Genomic DNA, 14,651 nt, shown 5'->3' on the forward strand with positions numbered 1-14,651 from the left:
GAATTATAGACAACTTGCTAGAGATTAATACAAGGTACAGATATATGATTTTATTCGTTATAAAACGGCGACATCTGCTTGACAATCAGGCCATTTTTCAAAACATGGGTGCAAGGGAAATCAAAGGGCAGTTACTGCAATAGCACGCTTGGTAAGTAACGCAACACGTGGATCCAATACATTGACATAAAACAAAATATTCTTGCGATCCGAGTTTAGATATACAGGAATGTGAATGATTGTTTTTGGGCTACCTGATGGAGCCGTTTTTGTTTCATTCAATTGGCGCCAAGCAAGAATCAAAGGTGGAAGTGGATCCGGAACAACTTTATGAACCAAATCTAGTTTTTTGTCGGTCCATTTCGCACCTTCAAGCTTCAATCCAATCATTTCAATACGCATACCACCTTGAGTATAGGCTGTATCAGTAGTTGGATCTAACATCACTGCCAGCTCAAGATTCTCCAACGAAGCGCCAATAAGCTTTGCTGCAGTCTGTCTCGCGGCAGTAAGAAATGCTTCAGGGAAAAACAACCCACCAATCCATACCTTTAGCGATTCAAGCTGTCCAGCCATAGCTGACTCTTGCAATTCTTTTACTTGCTTCAACCGCTCCACTAAATTATCAAGAAACTGATTGATGGTGAACAGGGTGGGAATAGTGTAGGATATCCAATGTTTAGGCACCTCTCCGCGACGAAGTAATGATGTAAGGAGTCGCGTACTGTTTGTATGCTGATCTTTTCCAACTAAAATAAAGTCAAGAGACGTAAGATCTGACCTAATTGTCGCAAGTAATTTTGCAGCCGTTTCGGTTTCAGAACCAATAAAGCGCATCAGTGGGTCGGTAGCATCCGGTGCATTAAATTCTGGCAAATTCTGGTACAATAATAGCCAATTTCAAATATAGCAAATAGTTAGTTGCAGACAACACATTTATAAAAGCAGTGCATTTAGGTGCAAGTAAACAAACCTTTGGTAAGCTATCGAGCCACTTTTTAATCAATTCGCGCATTGTGGTAGACCAGTTGGATGGATTGCCAGTTTTTGCCGAGTTTTCAACATTCGATAAACGCTCGTTCATGCATCGCAATTTACTCAGTAATGTAGTACTTTTGAATTGCTTCAATAAAATATCTGAATCAGCAGGAAGGCCAATCCAACTTGGAGGCAAAGTATCTTTGAGCTCATTGACCCAGGCAGAAAATTGCTCCAGTTTGATGCCATCTGGACACATTACCGTTGGCTCCAGACCATTACTGCTCTCTACCCCATCTACAAGCACAAATTCACGTTCGAAAATTGCAGGAGTAAAAATTTCATCTACAAGTACATCTAGTGTTTTTTGATCTCCAACAACATCAATCTTGCCACCATACACGTTCTGTGATATCAAACTCTTCAATGCTGTCCATGGAATTTGTTTAGGAGAAATACTTGATTTGCCATTACTGACATTCACCAGCCATGCATCAATGAGATGAAGAGCCATGTCATAATCTGCATCGTTGAAATCATAAGATTTTGTCCATCCTACTGGGAGATACCTCAGACGTTCAAGAATAATTGCGTGTAACCATGAAAGCATGAAAAACAATCGGGTTTTTTCAGATGGACCCGTCAAAATAAGAGATTGTGGAATACTGGAAAGAGATTCACTCATACTTGCTTTGATCCCAGCAGGTGGCTCAAATACCAAGTTTCTTGACCGGCGGAGAAGGTTAAGCGGTAGTTTGGATGAGATTTCCAACGTCAAGAATAACTTCAATGTACTTCCTACAGGAAACGAGTGTAATTTTTTTTCAAGCTGGCTTAACCACGATAGCGACAAATGTGCGTTCTTGAGTAACACCCACGATGTGGATTGTAACGCCCCTGCAATGGCAGTTTCTGCAAGTTTAAATCCCTCGTTGGAACCAAGAGCAACAGAAACCAGTCGCTGGCCGCTTTGGGAAGCTAGAATTTCAACACGAGAACTTGTATCGTATCCAGAATCCGAGCACAAAATAATTGGTGTCACGCCAGTAGTTTCTTCAATCACACGTGCAAGTTTGTCATCTGTAGATATAATCGGGAACGTGGATCCAAATACAGCTTCAAAGAAAAGCGACAATGATTCCATCAATCTATCTGGTCGAATACATTTGATAATCAACAGCGAATAAAACGCATTGCTTGATGCATCATGCGTGTCGTTTTGTTTCCAGCACACGGGAATCTTTTCTTCAGGTCTCAATTCACTGTGCACAAGTCGTCTCCATGTATCTTTGTTGGCAATAATACTGTGCTCTAGTTCAGAAAACGGTTTGATTTGGCACAGTTCTGACAATTTGCAAGCAGCATCATGCCCTACAATTTCATCAAGAGCCGTACTGCCTCCCTGATGAACAACACTGTTACTGCCATGAAGCAAAAACAAAAACTCGGTTTCAGTAATTGCCGCAGAAGTGCTTTGTTGCTTAATTTGTGCAATGAGCATTCCAAAAACAAGAATATCGTGCTGTCGCAGCGATCGTGACACTCGCTGGAAAGCAGTCATAAACATATCTTGCTCGAGAATTTCCAATCGCGCCGCCTTGCTTGTCTTGCCAGCTAAACGAGGGTTGTTTTTTAAAACCTTTTCAAAAATCTCGAAAAAAAAGTTGAGCGCAAACTGATATATACTTTCCAAACTGCTAAGCTGCTCCATTGCAAAGTAGATGGATGAGCACGATTCGGCCAAGAGTGTATACTGAGAGCTTACTGCCTCGACTTCTTGCATGATAATGTCAGTTTCTTGCACTTTAGATACAATCTCACTTGCTTCTTTTTTAAGAACTTCAAGAGTGCTGATGACATTATCGTCATCAAGAATATTACCCTTGGATTCGTTGAGTGATATAAGAAGTGCTTTTTCAAGATGGTGAAGACGAATTTGAAATTCTCCTTGCATCCGCACAAGATCCGTTCGCTTAGCATCCACATCGGGTCTCTCAGCTTTTAGCAAATGATCAAGACACTGTAGCTGAAGTGACGCGGGAGTAATGGTGAAATTGACAAACGTGACACGGCTAGCAATATCTGGAGAGAATGCCAGTGATGGATTTCGAGTAGATAAAAACATAGTAAATGTAGGAGAGTAATCAATCTCCTTATTTCCCAGGCGGCAAAGCGTACGACCTCCACTACGACGTAACTCTTTGTTGAGAATAGAGTTGATAACAGGGTCAAAATCCTCTGCGTCTTGAATCAATATAGGATTGCCGAATCGCAATGCACTTTCCACAGTCTTTAAAAATGCATTGTCTCTAAAACTTGTAACAGTAATGCTTTTTGTTTTAAATTCGTTCAAAATAAACACCAAGGCTTGGCCAGACGGATCAATCACTAATGGATATCGTTGACACTGCTTCAACATCACTGCATTTTCAATGCATAGATTATCAGCAGGCAGCGAGTTCTTGATCCATGATGCGCGCTCCTCTGTTGAAGCAAGATATTCTGGTAGCGACAAGTTCAAGTTGTATCTTACTCCAGCACTTTGCATTTGGTTCTTCCAAGTTTGCAGCAAATTCATACGATCTTTTTGATCATAGTATCCTGCATAGGCTAAAAATGCACTTGCTAGCAGCACGTCGCCAACAAGCGTCTCCATTTGTTGTCCAAATGATTCTCGAGACTCCTCCCATCGACCACGTTCAGATGACAAATTATCAAGAACTCGCATTGATCGATCAACACGGTCCTTGACCAGCTGCATCTCTTGTTTTAGCATCTGTGTCTCGCTAATCAGTACAGCATATTCTCCTTTGTAAACCCCAATGCTCTGTTCAAGCTCGCTGATCATCTGGTCAATAGAACTTGCTTTTTGTTTGGTTTCTTCAGCTGATTGTTCAAGTTGTTGGACTTCTTCACGTAAAGGCCCAACTTTTTCAAGAATCTCAGCGTAGGAATATTGCGCAATAACCCATTGCACAAGAGGTCCGCAAGCCTTGCTTGCCCTGTTAACAGTTTCAAAAGTAAAATTGGGATCACTTAGATACGTAGCAAAAATCTCATTCCGAATTTTGCGACTCAGCGACCCAGTCTCGTAATTTACAATACTGGATATAAAATCATCACGACGAAGAACGGCTTGAACGGCTTTCCACGAGTCTACTTTGTTTCCGAGTAGAATACAAACAGATTCCATGGCCATTTTAACTGCACTGGGTGGGTTTCCCATAGACCGAACTTCAGTGAGATGCTGCTTCTTGATACCCCGAACACTCTCTTGAGCTTCAAGAACGGCCGGTTCAGCCTTTTCCAAATCCGCCAAAACAACTTTGCGTCTAGATTCAATCTCTGCGTTTTGCTCTACAAGCGCAGTTTGTATTTGCATCGATGCACTTCGCTTACTTTCCGCCTCTTGTTGATCTTCAACCATTTTTTCAAGCTTTTCATTTGCTTGGATTGTTTTTTTCTCTAGCTCGCTTTTTTTAACAGCCAAGCTGGATCGTAACTCTTCGACCTGAAGGACAGTATCCCGCAGTTTATCAAGACCAACAATCAAATGGCGTTGCCGCTCCTCCAACTCAAATCGCTTTTTGCGATAGATATGCACAAATCCAGTCACAAAATCAAGAAACTGTCTTGGAGTAACAAAAATAGGTACACTCTGTCGCGCCTTGATTTTCTCGTTCAAGTTGCGGAGCAGCTGGTGGACGTAGACAAATAAATCAAGTAGCGTATCTCTGAATGTAATCGGACTGTTGAGTCCCGGCAGCATAGTGATATATTTTGGAGGAAGAACAAAAGTATTATCGTCTAGATCGAGGGTATGGGTAAAATCCTGCCCAACCTGGAAAAATGCCTGAGTATCCCAGTCACCATACCAATCTAGTACACAGCGATTAAACAATGCAGGAGAAGTTGTAGCTTTACTGGTCAATGACCCATCAGGCGGATTCATGGTAAAGACTATATGTAGATTACGCATAACTTGTTGTTTGAACCATTGGTACAGCTCGTCGTGTAAATCAAGTGTAAGACCCTCACGCTGACTAGCTTCTTTACAAGCAGACATCAACGAAGTAAACTCGTCGCCTTCAAATAGACCAGGGATCTCAGCGTTTGCAAGAAGAGTATTCATTCTCTCGATAAACGAAGACTCGAAAATACTGCCCTCATCCAAAATAAAACACAGCTTTTCGCCTTTGCAACCAGAGCGACGCAACAGCGTCCGTAAATCATCATCAAAATCAGAGGCGGTATACTTGCTATGCATGTTGGCTTGAAATACATTGATACCATTCATCCACGCAACAAATCGAGTAAGAGTGGTCTTTCCTGATCCAGAGATACCAATAATGAGCATATGTCCCTGCGATTGTCGAAACACTCGGTCGATTCTCAAAATATGCTCCAAAGCTTTATCAAACAGCACTAGCGGAATATCCAGCTCTTCTTCATAAAACACTTGCAGGCGTGCTTTGATGAAATCACGAAGTTCGTTACGATCCACAGATACATAGTGCTTTGATAAAAAATCAGAGTACAAAATGGGACGTTGCAAACATGTATCCACACTTGTCCCAGGAAAGTAACGAGAAGCAACAGCATTCAGTTCCGTATCCGTCCACATCTTTTCTTCATCATCAACCAATCTGTCCTGATACAATCTCAGACCTTCATGAGCCCAAGTCCGGATAAGATTATCAATAGATACAAAATCTATTGGGTGAATGATTTCGTAGATACCTCTAATCCATCGAGACAGCTCGCGTGGTGAATAAATATAATGCGGCTGTATGTCTGGTGTAAAGCGCTTTTTAGTATTAATAAAGAACTCAACCATGGCACCTGTAAGAGCCTCGGCATAGCCACGCAAGTTTGGATGGACCTTGAGGCAGGCTCTTGCAAACGTGCTATAGATAGTTATAAGCGATTCCTGTCCAGGATAGTCTACAAACACTACAGGTGCATGCCGAAGAAACCTAGGCGTCAATGGAATCCGACCTGGATCTGTTGGTGGATTGCACGCACCAACAAACTGAATACGTTGAACATCAACCCAAGTGCGATCAAATCGCCAAAACCCGCCATGTTCAATCAGCTGCCGCATAAATGAAATAACTCGCTGCGTACCATATTTATCTTGGCGGGGCAAATTGATTTCGTCACAAAACAGGACAAGCCAGCGGTCCGAGTCTTTGGGAGATAAGATCATGCTATTGGATGTTTTTCGATACTCACAGTTGAGTTCAAGAACACGAAGAATCATCTCAGGAGTTGTTTCGCTTGAAAAATTAAGTGGGATAACATCAATTTCAGCCATTTTCCGAAGTGCAAAAAGCAAGGTCATGGTCTATATACATAGCCAAATATCAAACGCAATAAAATAGTTAAACATGAGTGAAATACTCGCAAAATTGTATAATTCAACGCTTTTCAATCTTACTTTTCCAGAACCAGGAGGACCACAAAGAATAACTGGACGATGCTCGGTAAGCCACACCATGAGAATCTTTTCATGTCTTAAAGTATCAATTGTAGGAACAACTACATCTGCTCTAGTCAATGTCTGTGGATCAATATCAATTATTGGAACAACGCTAGACCAAGATACCCATGTCCCACTCGATATATCTACATCAAAATCAAGTACAGTATCGGAAAGCGTAGGTAGCGGCATCGTGCATCTACGACTAACAAATTCAGCCAGCTTTTGGCGTGACTCTGACGGAGCCGAGCCACCAAAACTCCATACAAGATTGATATAAAAACTCTTTGTGATATAGTTTTCTAATGCATCAGCTGCAAGCGGAAAATCGGAATGAGTTGAATTATATCGCAAAACTACTTTAGTTGCAGCATTCATAAGCGAAAACAAATTTGACAATGCGTGCGCTTTGGAGATTAACATCACATGGTCTAAAGATGCTGCAAAGTTTAAAGCAAGACTTAAAATTCCATTAGCCTGTAGCATAGGCTCTAGCAAATCAGCAACCTGCAACTGTGCAGGTTGGATCAATCCGGCGACATTCATGCCATCAATAGAAACTTCAGAATGAAAATCATCGTCAATTGGAAGAGACCTTGTACGTTTGAGATACTGATCAGCAAGCATCTGTGGTGTGACAAGATCATCCGAAAACCATACCATACCACAACGGCTAATAGTTGCCGGTGTAGCCTGAAGAAGGTCCTCTACTTCAAACAAGATACGAACATTTGGTGGAACACGCAGTCGCTCGCCGTTTGGTAGAGTGAGCATCTTGTTGTCATCAAGAACAGAGTTTAAATTTTCAACCCATTCGGGATCTACATCGCCATCAAAGATAATCCAGTGTCGTTTGGAGCTTTCTCCGCGTACATCATCAATAATCTTGCGTAGAATATGAGTAAAAACACCATCAGTCCATTCACGAGTAGTTGCATCAAGGAAACCGTATAGTTTGTCCTTATTTGATGATTTTGGTTCCAAAATATATACATGTCCATCAGCATTCTCAATTTTGTCCAAAGCCTCAAAAAGCACTTTTCGAACAAGAGATTTGCCAGACCCAGACGGGCCAACAATCATTACACCGTGGTGAATGTTTTGGATATTGTAAAGCTGAACGACCTTTTCCAGCCATTGATCAGTGACTATGAGGTGGTGGCGATCACATGCAGCAATAATTTCTTGTTTGAGTTTAGCCAATGATACATCAGTACTTTGAATGCCAGGAAACACGTCCTTTAAAATACGGTCTGCAAGAATCACATCGGTTTTGACCAGTTTGGGAAAGACGGTCTCTTGAATGCTTTGATAGAGCACGCTTTGTTCCAACCGTGACTCTTCCAAACTATGTGACGTGGTTTGACTTGAATCAGTAAGTTGAGAAAGCCGACTACGCTGTAAGTTACCCGCACTCATAAGAACGCTTTTTAGTGCACGTAAACCAAAGTCGTAGTGATTACGTGCTGATAGCTGCTCCTTGCATATATCAAAGAATGGAATAGCTTTAGATGCAAGCACCTCGGCATGGCGAAATCCTTGTGAGAACAGCATAACTTGTGCAATAAGCAAACGATCCGGGACCGTCATGGCAACACTGCGGAATAGTTTGCGCAAATTGTCTGGTAAATTGGAACGACCAGCGTATCCAGGATTCATAGTGATGAAAATGCCCGTGTTTTTTTGCACAACTACAGACTTGCCAACAAGATCAATCTCTTCGCGAGATTTAAGTCCGGTTTGGATAGACTGAATCTGCTGTGATACTGCAGAAAGAATACGTTCGTCCAAACGGTTAAATTCGTCAAAGCAACCCCAAGCACCGACTTGACAGAGACCAGTAAAAATACGACCCATGGATTGAAAATCAAAGTTTTCGTCACAGCAAAAAACAAGAACTAGACGTCCAAATTGGGCCCCCATAGCTTTCACACTCTCAGTTTTTCCTGTGCCGGCTGGCCCAAACGGACTACCACCTAATTGATTATGCAGTGCTTGAGCAAGAGTGAGATAGCAACGATCAGTAAGTGGTGTTTGAACAAGTCTGTCTTGAAGACCAAGATACTCAAACCCATAATAGAACGATGCGTTAGCAAGACAGACTGATAGAGATTGCAAAGCCAGAACCTTTCGATCAAAATAAAACCTCATTTGAGAAAGCCATTCAAAATCTTGTGCACTCGATACTTTTGCCAAAATAAGCTGGCGAATAACATCGCGCTGATGAACCAGTTCTGTAATTAAACCTTCGCATCTCTTGCGACGAATCAGTGGCAAATTACTCAATACAAGCTCTGCAAGCATGTTGATGCCTTTATCGACCGCCTTCAAAAGCAAAGTAAGCTCCAACGAAATAGACGAAGATGTCAGTGCTTTTTCAATAGCAAGCGTCCATTTAATTTGAGCTGTAAGAAGCACGACTTGAGATGGGTAAAAATCAATCCAAGCATCAAGCATAGGAAGCTGCACTTGTTGGCTTAAATATCCAGCAGCATCGCTATCGCAAGACTCCTCTACATATTTGGCAAGAGATCGACTGCATTCTGCTTCCATCAAACTCAGCCATTCATGCACTCTAGTTGAAGTCGTGATGATTACAGGCTGCTTAAACAGCACCTGTTCGCCTTCTTTAGAGCATACACCCTCAATCTGCAAAGATTCGCTCGACAAAATTACCGAATGAATGCCTGCAAACATTTTTTTGAAGTACGGCTGAAGTCGAGTAATGTCCTTTGAATTACCTAAAATATCCAACAAATCCTCATCCCCAACAAAATAAAATCTGGGAAACTTGGCACGCTCCTTTTCAAGATACTCCCCAAGTGATTTTTGAATGGCTTGAAGCATGTCTGCAAGTCTTTCCATTGATTTCTGAATATTTGGAATTGAAATTACATCCCACACAAGAGTCGATTTGTACACTTTGCGCAGCATAGCCATAAATTCAGCATCAATGGATACAAAACGGTTGCTCTCAATAGGCAAAATCTGTCGAATGTCCATGTTGCCGCTAAATATACCTTCTAGATAAACCCATTGACGCTGAACAACAATCCATACCTCCAAGAGTATATGAAGACGAGTGAGTTTTTCCTCGATTAAAGTGGCTTCTACCTCAAAAACCTTGTAATGCTGTGATCCACGCATAGCAGAAAGCGCTGCAAGATGATCCTCAGATTTGGTAAAAAGATCATTCCATCCCTTTACTAAACGACACTTGTTTTGATAGTTGGTAAATTCAAGCGAGTAAGATGTCCAAATGGCCTTTGTTTGCTTGAGATATTCTTCAAGTGCCAATTCACCAGCAGCAATCTCAAGTACCTCGTCAATCAGCTTTTCCTTTTCCTTGAGACGAGTAGAGTTCCACAAATGACCAACTGTAAGACTGTTATGATTAAGAGACTTGAGACCAATGATGGATAAAATACGATCCCAATGCCGTTCGCGCAAAGCATCCGATTTAAGACGCGATGCTCGAGTATGAATAGCAATGTATCCTTTAAGAGTACTATGTGTGTGTTCAAAAGCAGCATATTGACGCATACGATTCGGCATATCCTTGAGCTGTTGGATCAAAGCTTCTAAACGAGGTCGAATAGACCAACTTGTTTCTCCAAACCACAATGTGTCTTGAACGTCATCAAGAGCAGTCCAGATAGCGGAAAGCGCACCCCAAACACCACTGAGATCAGTCAGTTCATCCAACGCATGCTCCAAGTAGTTTTTAGACAAACCATCAATTTTAAGAGCTTTCTTTGCGCGAGAAAGTTGCTCAAAATCTTTACACGAGCTTGTAATGCGTGCTTCAAAGGTTTGTAAAATGGAAATAGCAGCACTGGGTTTTACTTCACCGTATATTGGCTTGTTTTGATCCCATTCGACAAGTAACTCCTTCATTTTCTTGACTACTGCAAGATCTTCATCATGCACACGTTCTCTAAGTCGTCCCACTTGCTGATCAACAAAACGGGATTTACGAGTAAGAATTTCGCGTAAAGCACCCCAGTCAGCATTTACCTGATCAAAGTATAGCCAGTTGGATGGAAAGTGAAACCGCTGTCGTTCAAGAATTTTTTGTCCTTGTTGAAATGTAGCAACCTGCGCACTCCATAAAACTTCCTTTGACCGAAGATCTTCAAGAAAGATCACAAATGAAACCATGTCATTTGTAGAGGTGCCAATAGTAATATGCTCCAGCTCTAAACGTGCAGCAACAATATCTGTGTGAAAACTACGCATGCCTGTACCCATTTTGCTACCAAATCGGTTAAGCAAATCACGCTGCCATTGATCATACTGAGCATTGACTTTGGTCTGAATATGATCATAATCTATAATTATGTTGGTAAATGTTTTGGAAGTGGTGGCAGTATCAAATGTGGATCGAGCTTTTTTCACTTCAATTAGAGTTTTCCCCCAGCAATCAAGATCATCACCGAGTGTTTCAAATACGGCATTTGGTTCAAGATCCCAAAGTGATTGATACTGCAGCCATTTTTTGACATAAGTGGATGCCTCATTGTACATATTCTCAATTACTTGATAAGCACCACGAATATCATCAATGCTCAACCGAGAAATCTGTCATTGTGATTATATATATAAAGTTTTTAAATATTTTAATATATACATGTTTAATCAAACAACAAATTAAAAAAACTTACCAGATTGCAATAATCCAAATTGGCCAAACTCGTATCGTTTTGGATCTGAACCAATCCCATTTCAAAAACTCTTGGTCGACGAAGCTGACCCACCACACCAAACCAGCGCTGCATCTGTCGTACCCAAAACACACGAGCATGCTCAAGTGGGGGGTCAAGATAAATGGCTTGATTGCGAATTCGAAGTTCGTGTACCAATATATCAGGTGCTTGTAAGTGGGCTGTAGATTTGTTGTCTCCACCCTTGGATGGGTTATGGAATCGGCCTGATATCCATACCTTGACCGCCCCTTTGAGTCTTTGTAAAAGAATGGTTTCAATACGTGTGTCCAAAAGCTTGGTCCATTGACTTAGATTTGCATAAGACTCGAGACTAAGTTGGCTAATCTAAAAATATCAGAGTTGTAAGAATACTGATATTGATAAACCCGATACTGTTTGAATGAGCAAACTATTAAACGAGTCAAATATATGCACAAGACTTGCCAGTTTTTGGATGTTTGCCATAGACTTTTCAAATGCAGACTTTTCATAAGGAATAGTGGCCAGTTCTTCAACATGTGCATTGATCGAATCGGTGATTGATATAGCATCAACAGTTTTTTCTTGAAATAGAGATACTGCATGCACAAGCTCGCGCACAAACATTGCATGCCTGTTTTCTCCAGTTGCACCGATAGCCAATACCTCGTATGTATTGATAAAATAATCCCATCGAAGCTGAATGCCTTTGGATATGAGTGTCTGAACGCTTTTATGATATGTAGCGACCAACCAACAAATTGATTTGTTTTGGGAAAGTAGATTGAGTGTCTTGTCCCAGGTACGAACAGTTTCAGCAAGCGAGACGGCAAAAGGATACACTCGCTTGGCATCCTTGGCAACATTGACAATAGGATGAGGAACAACAAACTGATGCCATAACAAATTACGAATCTCTTTGAATACCGCAATGATTTGGTCATCAAAATTGACAGTGAGTTGAAGCTCACCTCCCCGTGCACGATTACGAGTAATATCAAAAATACGACCACCAATATTGATTTCACGGCTGGAAATGTTGGCAACCCAACGATCAAAGATTGGACGAGTGTTGAGTTGATTTTTAAATGCACGCTCTTCCTGACTCAGCTTTTGACCTTCTGCATACTGCTCCCAGCCACGACCCAAAACATCTTCGACACGTTTCATGTACTCACCTAGCTGGCGTTCAATCTGCCGAGCCCAAATGACTGAAGAAGATATGGGCATTAAATCACGCAAACGTACCATGCGTAACATTTCAACATCGTCGTGCTGAGCAGCAAATTTTTCATGGAGACGGTGAATATCTTCCTTGACGCGCTCAATCAGCTGCGTTTGATATTCATGGATAGCACCTCGAATTTTTGGACGAATGAACAAGGCATTGAACTTGGAGAATACTCGAAACATATCCGTGGCATTTCTTGCAGAAGCCAAACGATCACGCAAACGAGAAATAATCTGGCCCTCTACCTGAGCAATTCGTTCGGTATAAATATTTTCAGCTGCTACCCAGCTTTGAGTTCCCTCTGAAAATGTTGGATGCAATTGCACATATCAGCTAAAGCGAGCCAATTGATAATAGAATTCAAAAAAATCATACATACCTGGAGATAAATCAAGAACATTTACACTGCGAATAGTGTCAAAGGCAGAAACAACATCCTCTTGAGCACCAGAAGCCTCCAAATCAAGATCCTTGGTTCGCTGAGCAGAGGCGCTGGTTGGAGCCAAAGAAGATTGTTTAATTGACGCAGATTCACTTTTGATTACTTTCAAAATAGTAGAGCACAGATCCTCATGCTGGCGACGAAAGATGTGAACAAAGCTAAGACGTTCTTGCAAGGGAACATGTGCCGAGTTGATTTTTAGAACAAGAAATTTTTCAGACCGCTTTCGCACAAGCTCACGAGCCACATTGATAAATTCTTTGAGTTGCTCTTCCCAAATACGAAAGACCTGATCGGTTTTTCGAATACAAAAATCAAATTCTTCCCATGGAATCATCATGATGCTACTACTAGATAATGTTTTAAGCATTTGGGTATTAAGATCTTTGGAAATTGCTTCGATAAGTTTAAGCATACGTTTGATGGGATAAGGGGAGATTTTGAATTTCTTGTTGATATGGCTGAAAATTAAGAGAATCGATTCACCAATTTTATCCAAATCAGTAGAGGAAAGTAAATCGTTGATTGGAAAGTCTTTCATAAGCTGATTATAACGCTGAACTTTTTCAGTCTTTTCTTTAATGCCTGTATCAGCCAAAAAGCTAACAGTAGCATGAAATCTTTTGGCAGCGCGCAAGGTGTCCAGAGTCAGCAAGATCTCGTCGCTATGCAGCTGAAGATCTATATGGTTGAGAGCTCTTTCTAAAGCAATCCAAAACTCGATTTCCTGTCGGGCAGACCCAGATTCAGGATCACGATCAAGCAAAGTAAGCTTTTGAATTTCCTTGATCCATTCATTAACATCGCTTTGAAGCTTGTTTAAAAAAAGAGAGTTTGACGTGACATCCCCAAGACCTTCAACGACTGGTTTGGCCTGCTGTTTATGACAGTCGATCACATATTGTCTGATTTCCGGATGAATTCTCAAAACGACTTCAGGAATAGCAACGTTATTCTGAAGCTGCACAAGTGAAAGCTCCAACTCGGCAACTTTTTTCTTTGCAAGGGAAAGTCCTGATATTCAAACATTAAATAAGTAGATTAACACATCAAAACAAATTATACAGTAAATGACGACAGATCAAGGTCAACGCATTGCATACCCATTTTGGCGTCCTTGTCATCACGAGAAAGAGATCCAACATTAGAATCAAAAAAAGGAGAGAATGCATGCTGTAGATATCGATGAAACACAGAAAACTCATTTGAACCATCCGCATCACCTGGCAGGTTGATGACCAGCAGTTGTTCCTGCAAAGACTTTGCTTCGTGCAGGACAGGCACTCGTTTGATGATGGCGATACATGCAGAATTGGCTCTAGCTTTTGCAGGATCCTGTTCAAGTGAATAATGGGCAGTAACAGAATCTGGATACCAGGACAGCAATACAAGAGTTAGTGAATGATCTCATCAAGACAGGACAATGACAGTAAACCAATGTCAGGACAATGAACAATTGTTTTCAAAATAGCCACAATCTCGAGCCATGCAATCAGATCGACTGGTGATGGAATTGTCCAGAATACAAGCGACAACACTTGCCAGAGTCAGCCTTGATTCTCTCTATATAAACAGCTTGCACGAGAGAGTCTGCTGCGAAATGAGCCAATCTTTCAAGCGTCGATGACTTGGATAGAAACAGTTGATTGTCTTGACCAAGCATGGCCTGAAGGAGTCGCTCAATGTAATCATATAACACAAGAGCATCTACGACCCTCACATCAGAATCTGGCTGTGACAGTGGATCTGGATGGATTGGCCCAGTATCAATAGTAGCCATAGTTTTGAATTACAATGAGTTGTAACGCTAGCAATCACGTCGCTTTCCTCTGC

General features: G+C 41.4%; 1 protein-coding gene across 1 annotated transcript; it reads right to left on the reverse strand.

Moving 5' to 3' along the window:
- Positions 1-120: 120 nt before the first annotated feature.
- Positions 121-14,598, reverse strand: BATDEDRAFT_35698 (uncharacterized protein; the record flags this gene model as incomplete). The annotated part of the gene is made up of 9 exons (XM_006680729.1): positions 121-879; positions 974-6,325; positions 6,419-9,331; positions 9,356-11,041; positions 11,125-11,511; positions 11,560-12,677; positions 12,756-13,832; positions 13,922-14,185; positions 14,475-14,598. 9 exons carry the CDS (start codon positions 14,596-14,598, stop codon positions 121-123), a joined length of 13,680 nt encoding a protein of 4,559 aa, XP_006680792.1.
- Positions 14,599-14,651: the final 53 nt, after the last annotated feature.

The sequence above is a fragment of the Batrachochytrium dendrobatidis genome (assembly GCF_000203795.2).
Source record: "Batrachochytrium dendrobatidis JAM81 unplaced genomic scaffold BATDEscaffold_10, whole genome shotgun sequence".
NCBI classification, from domain to species: domain Eukaryota; kingdom Fungi; phylum Chytridiomycota; class Chytridiomycetes; order Rhizophydiales; genus Batrachochytrium; species Batrachochytrium dendrobatidis.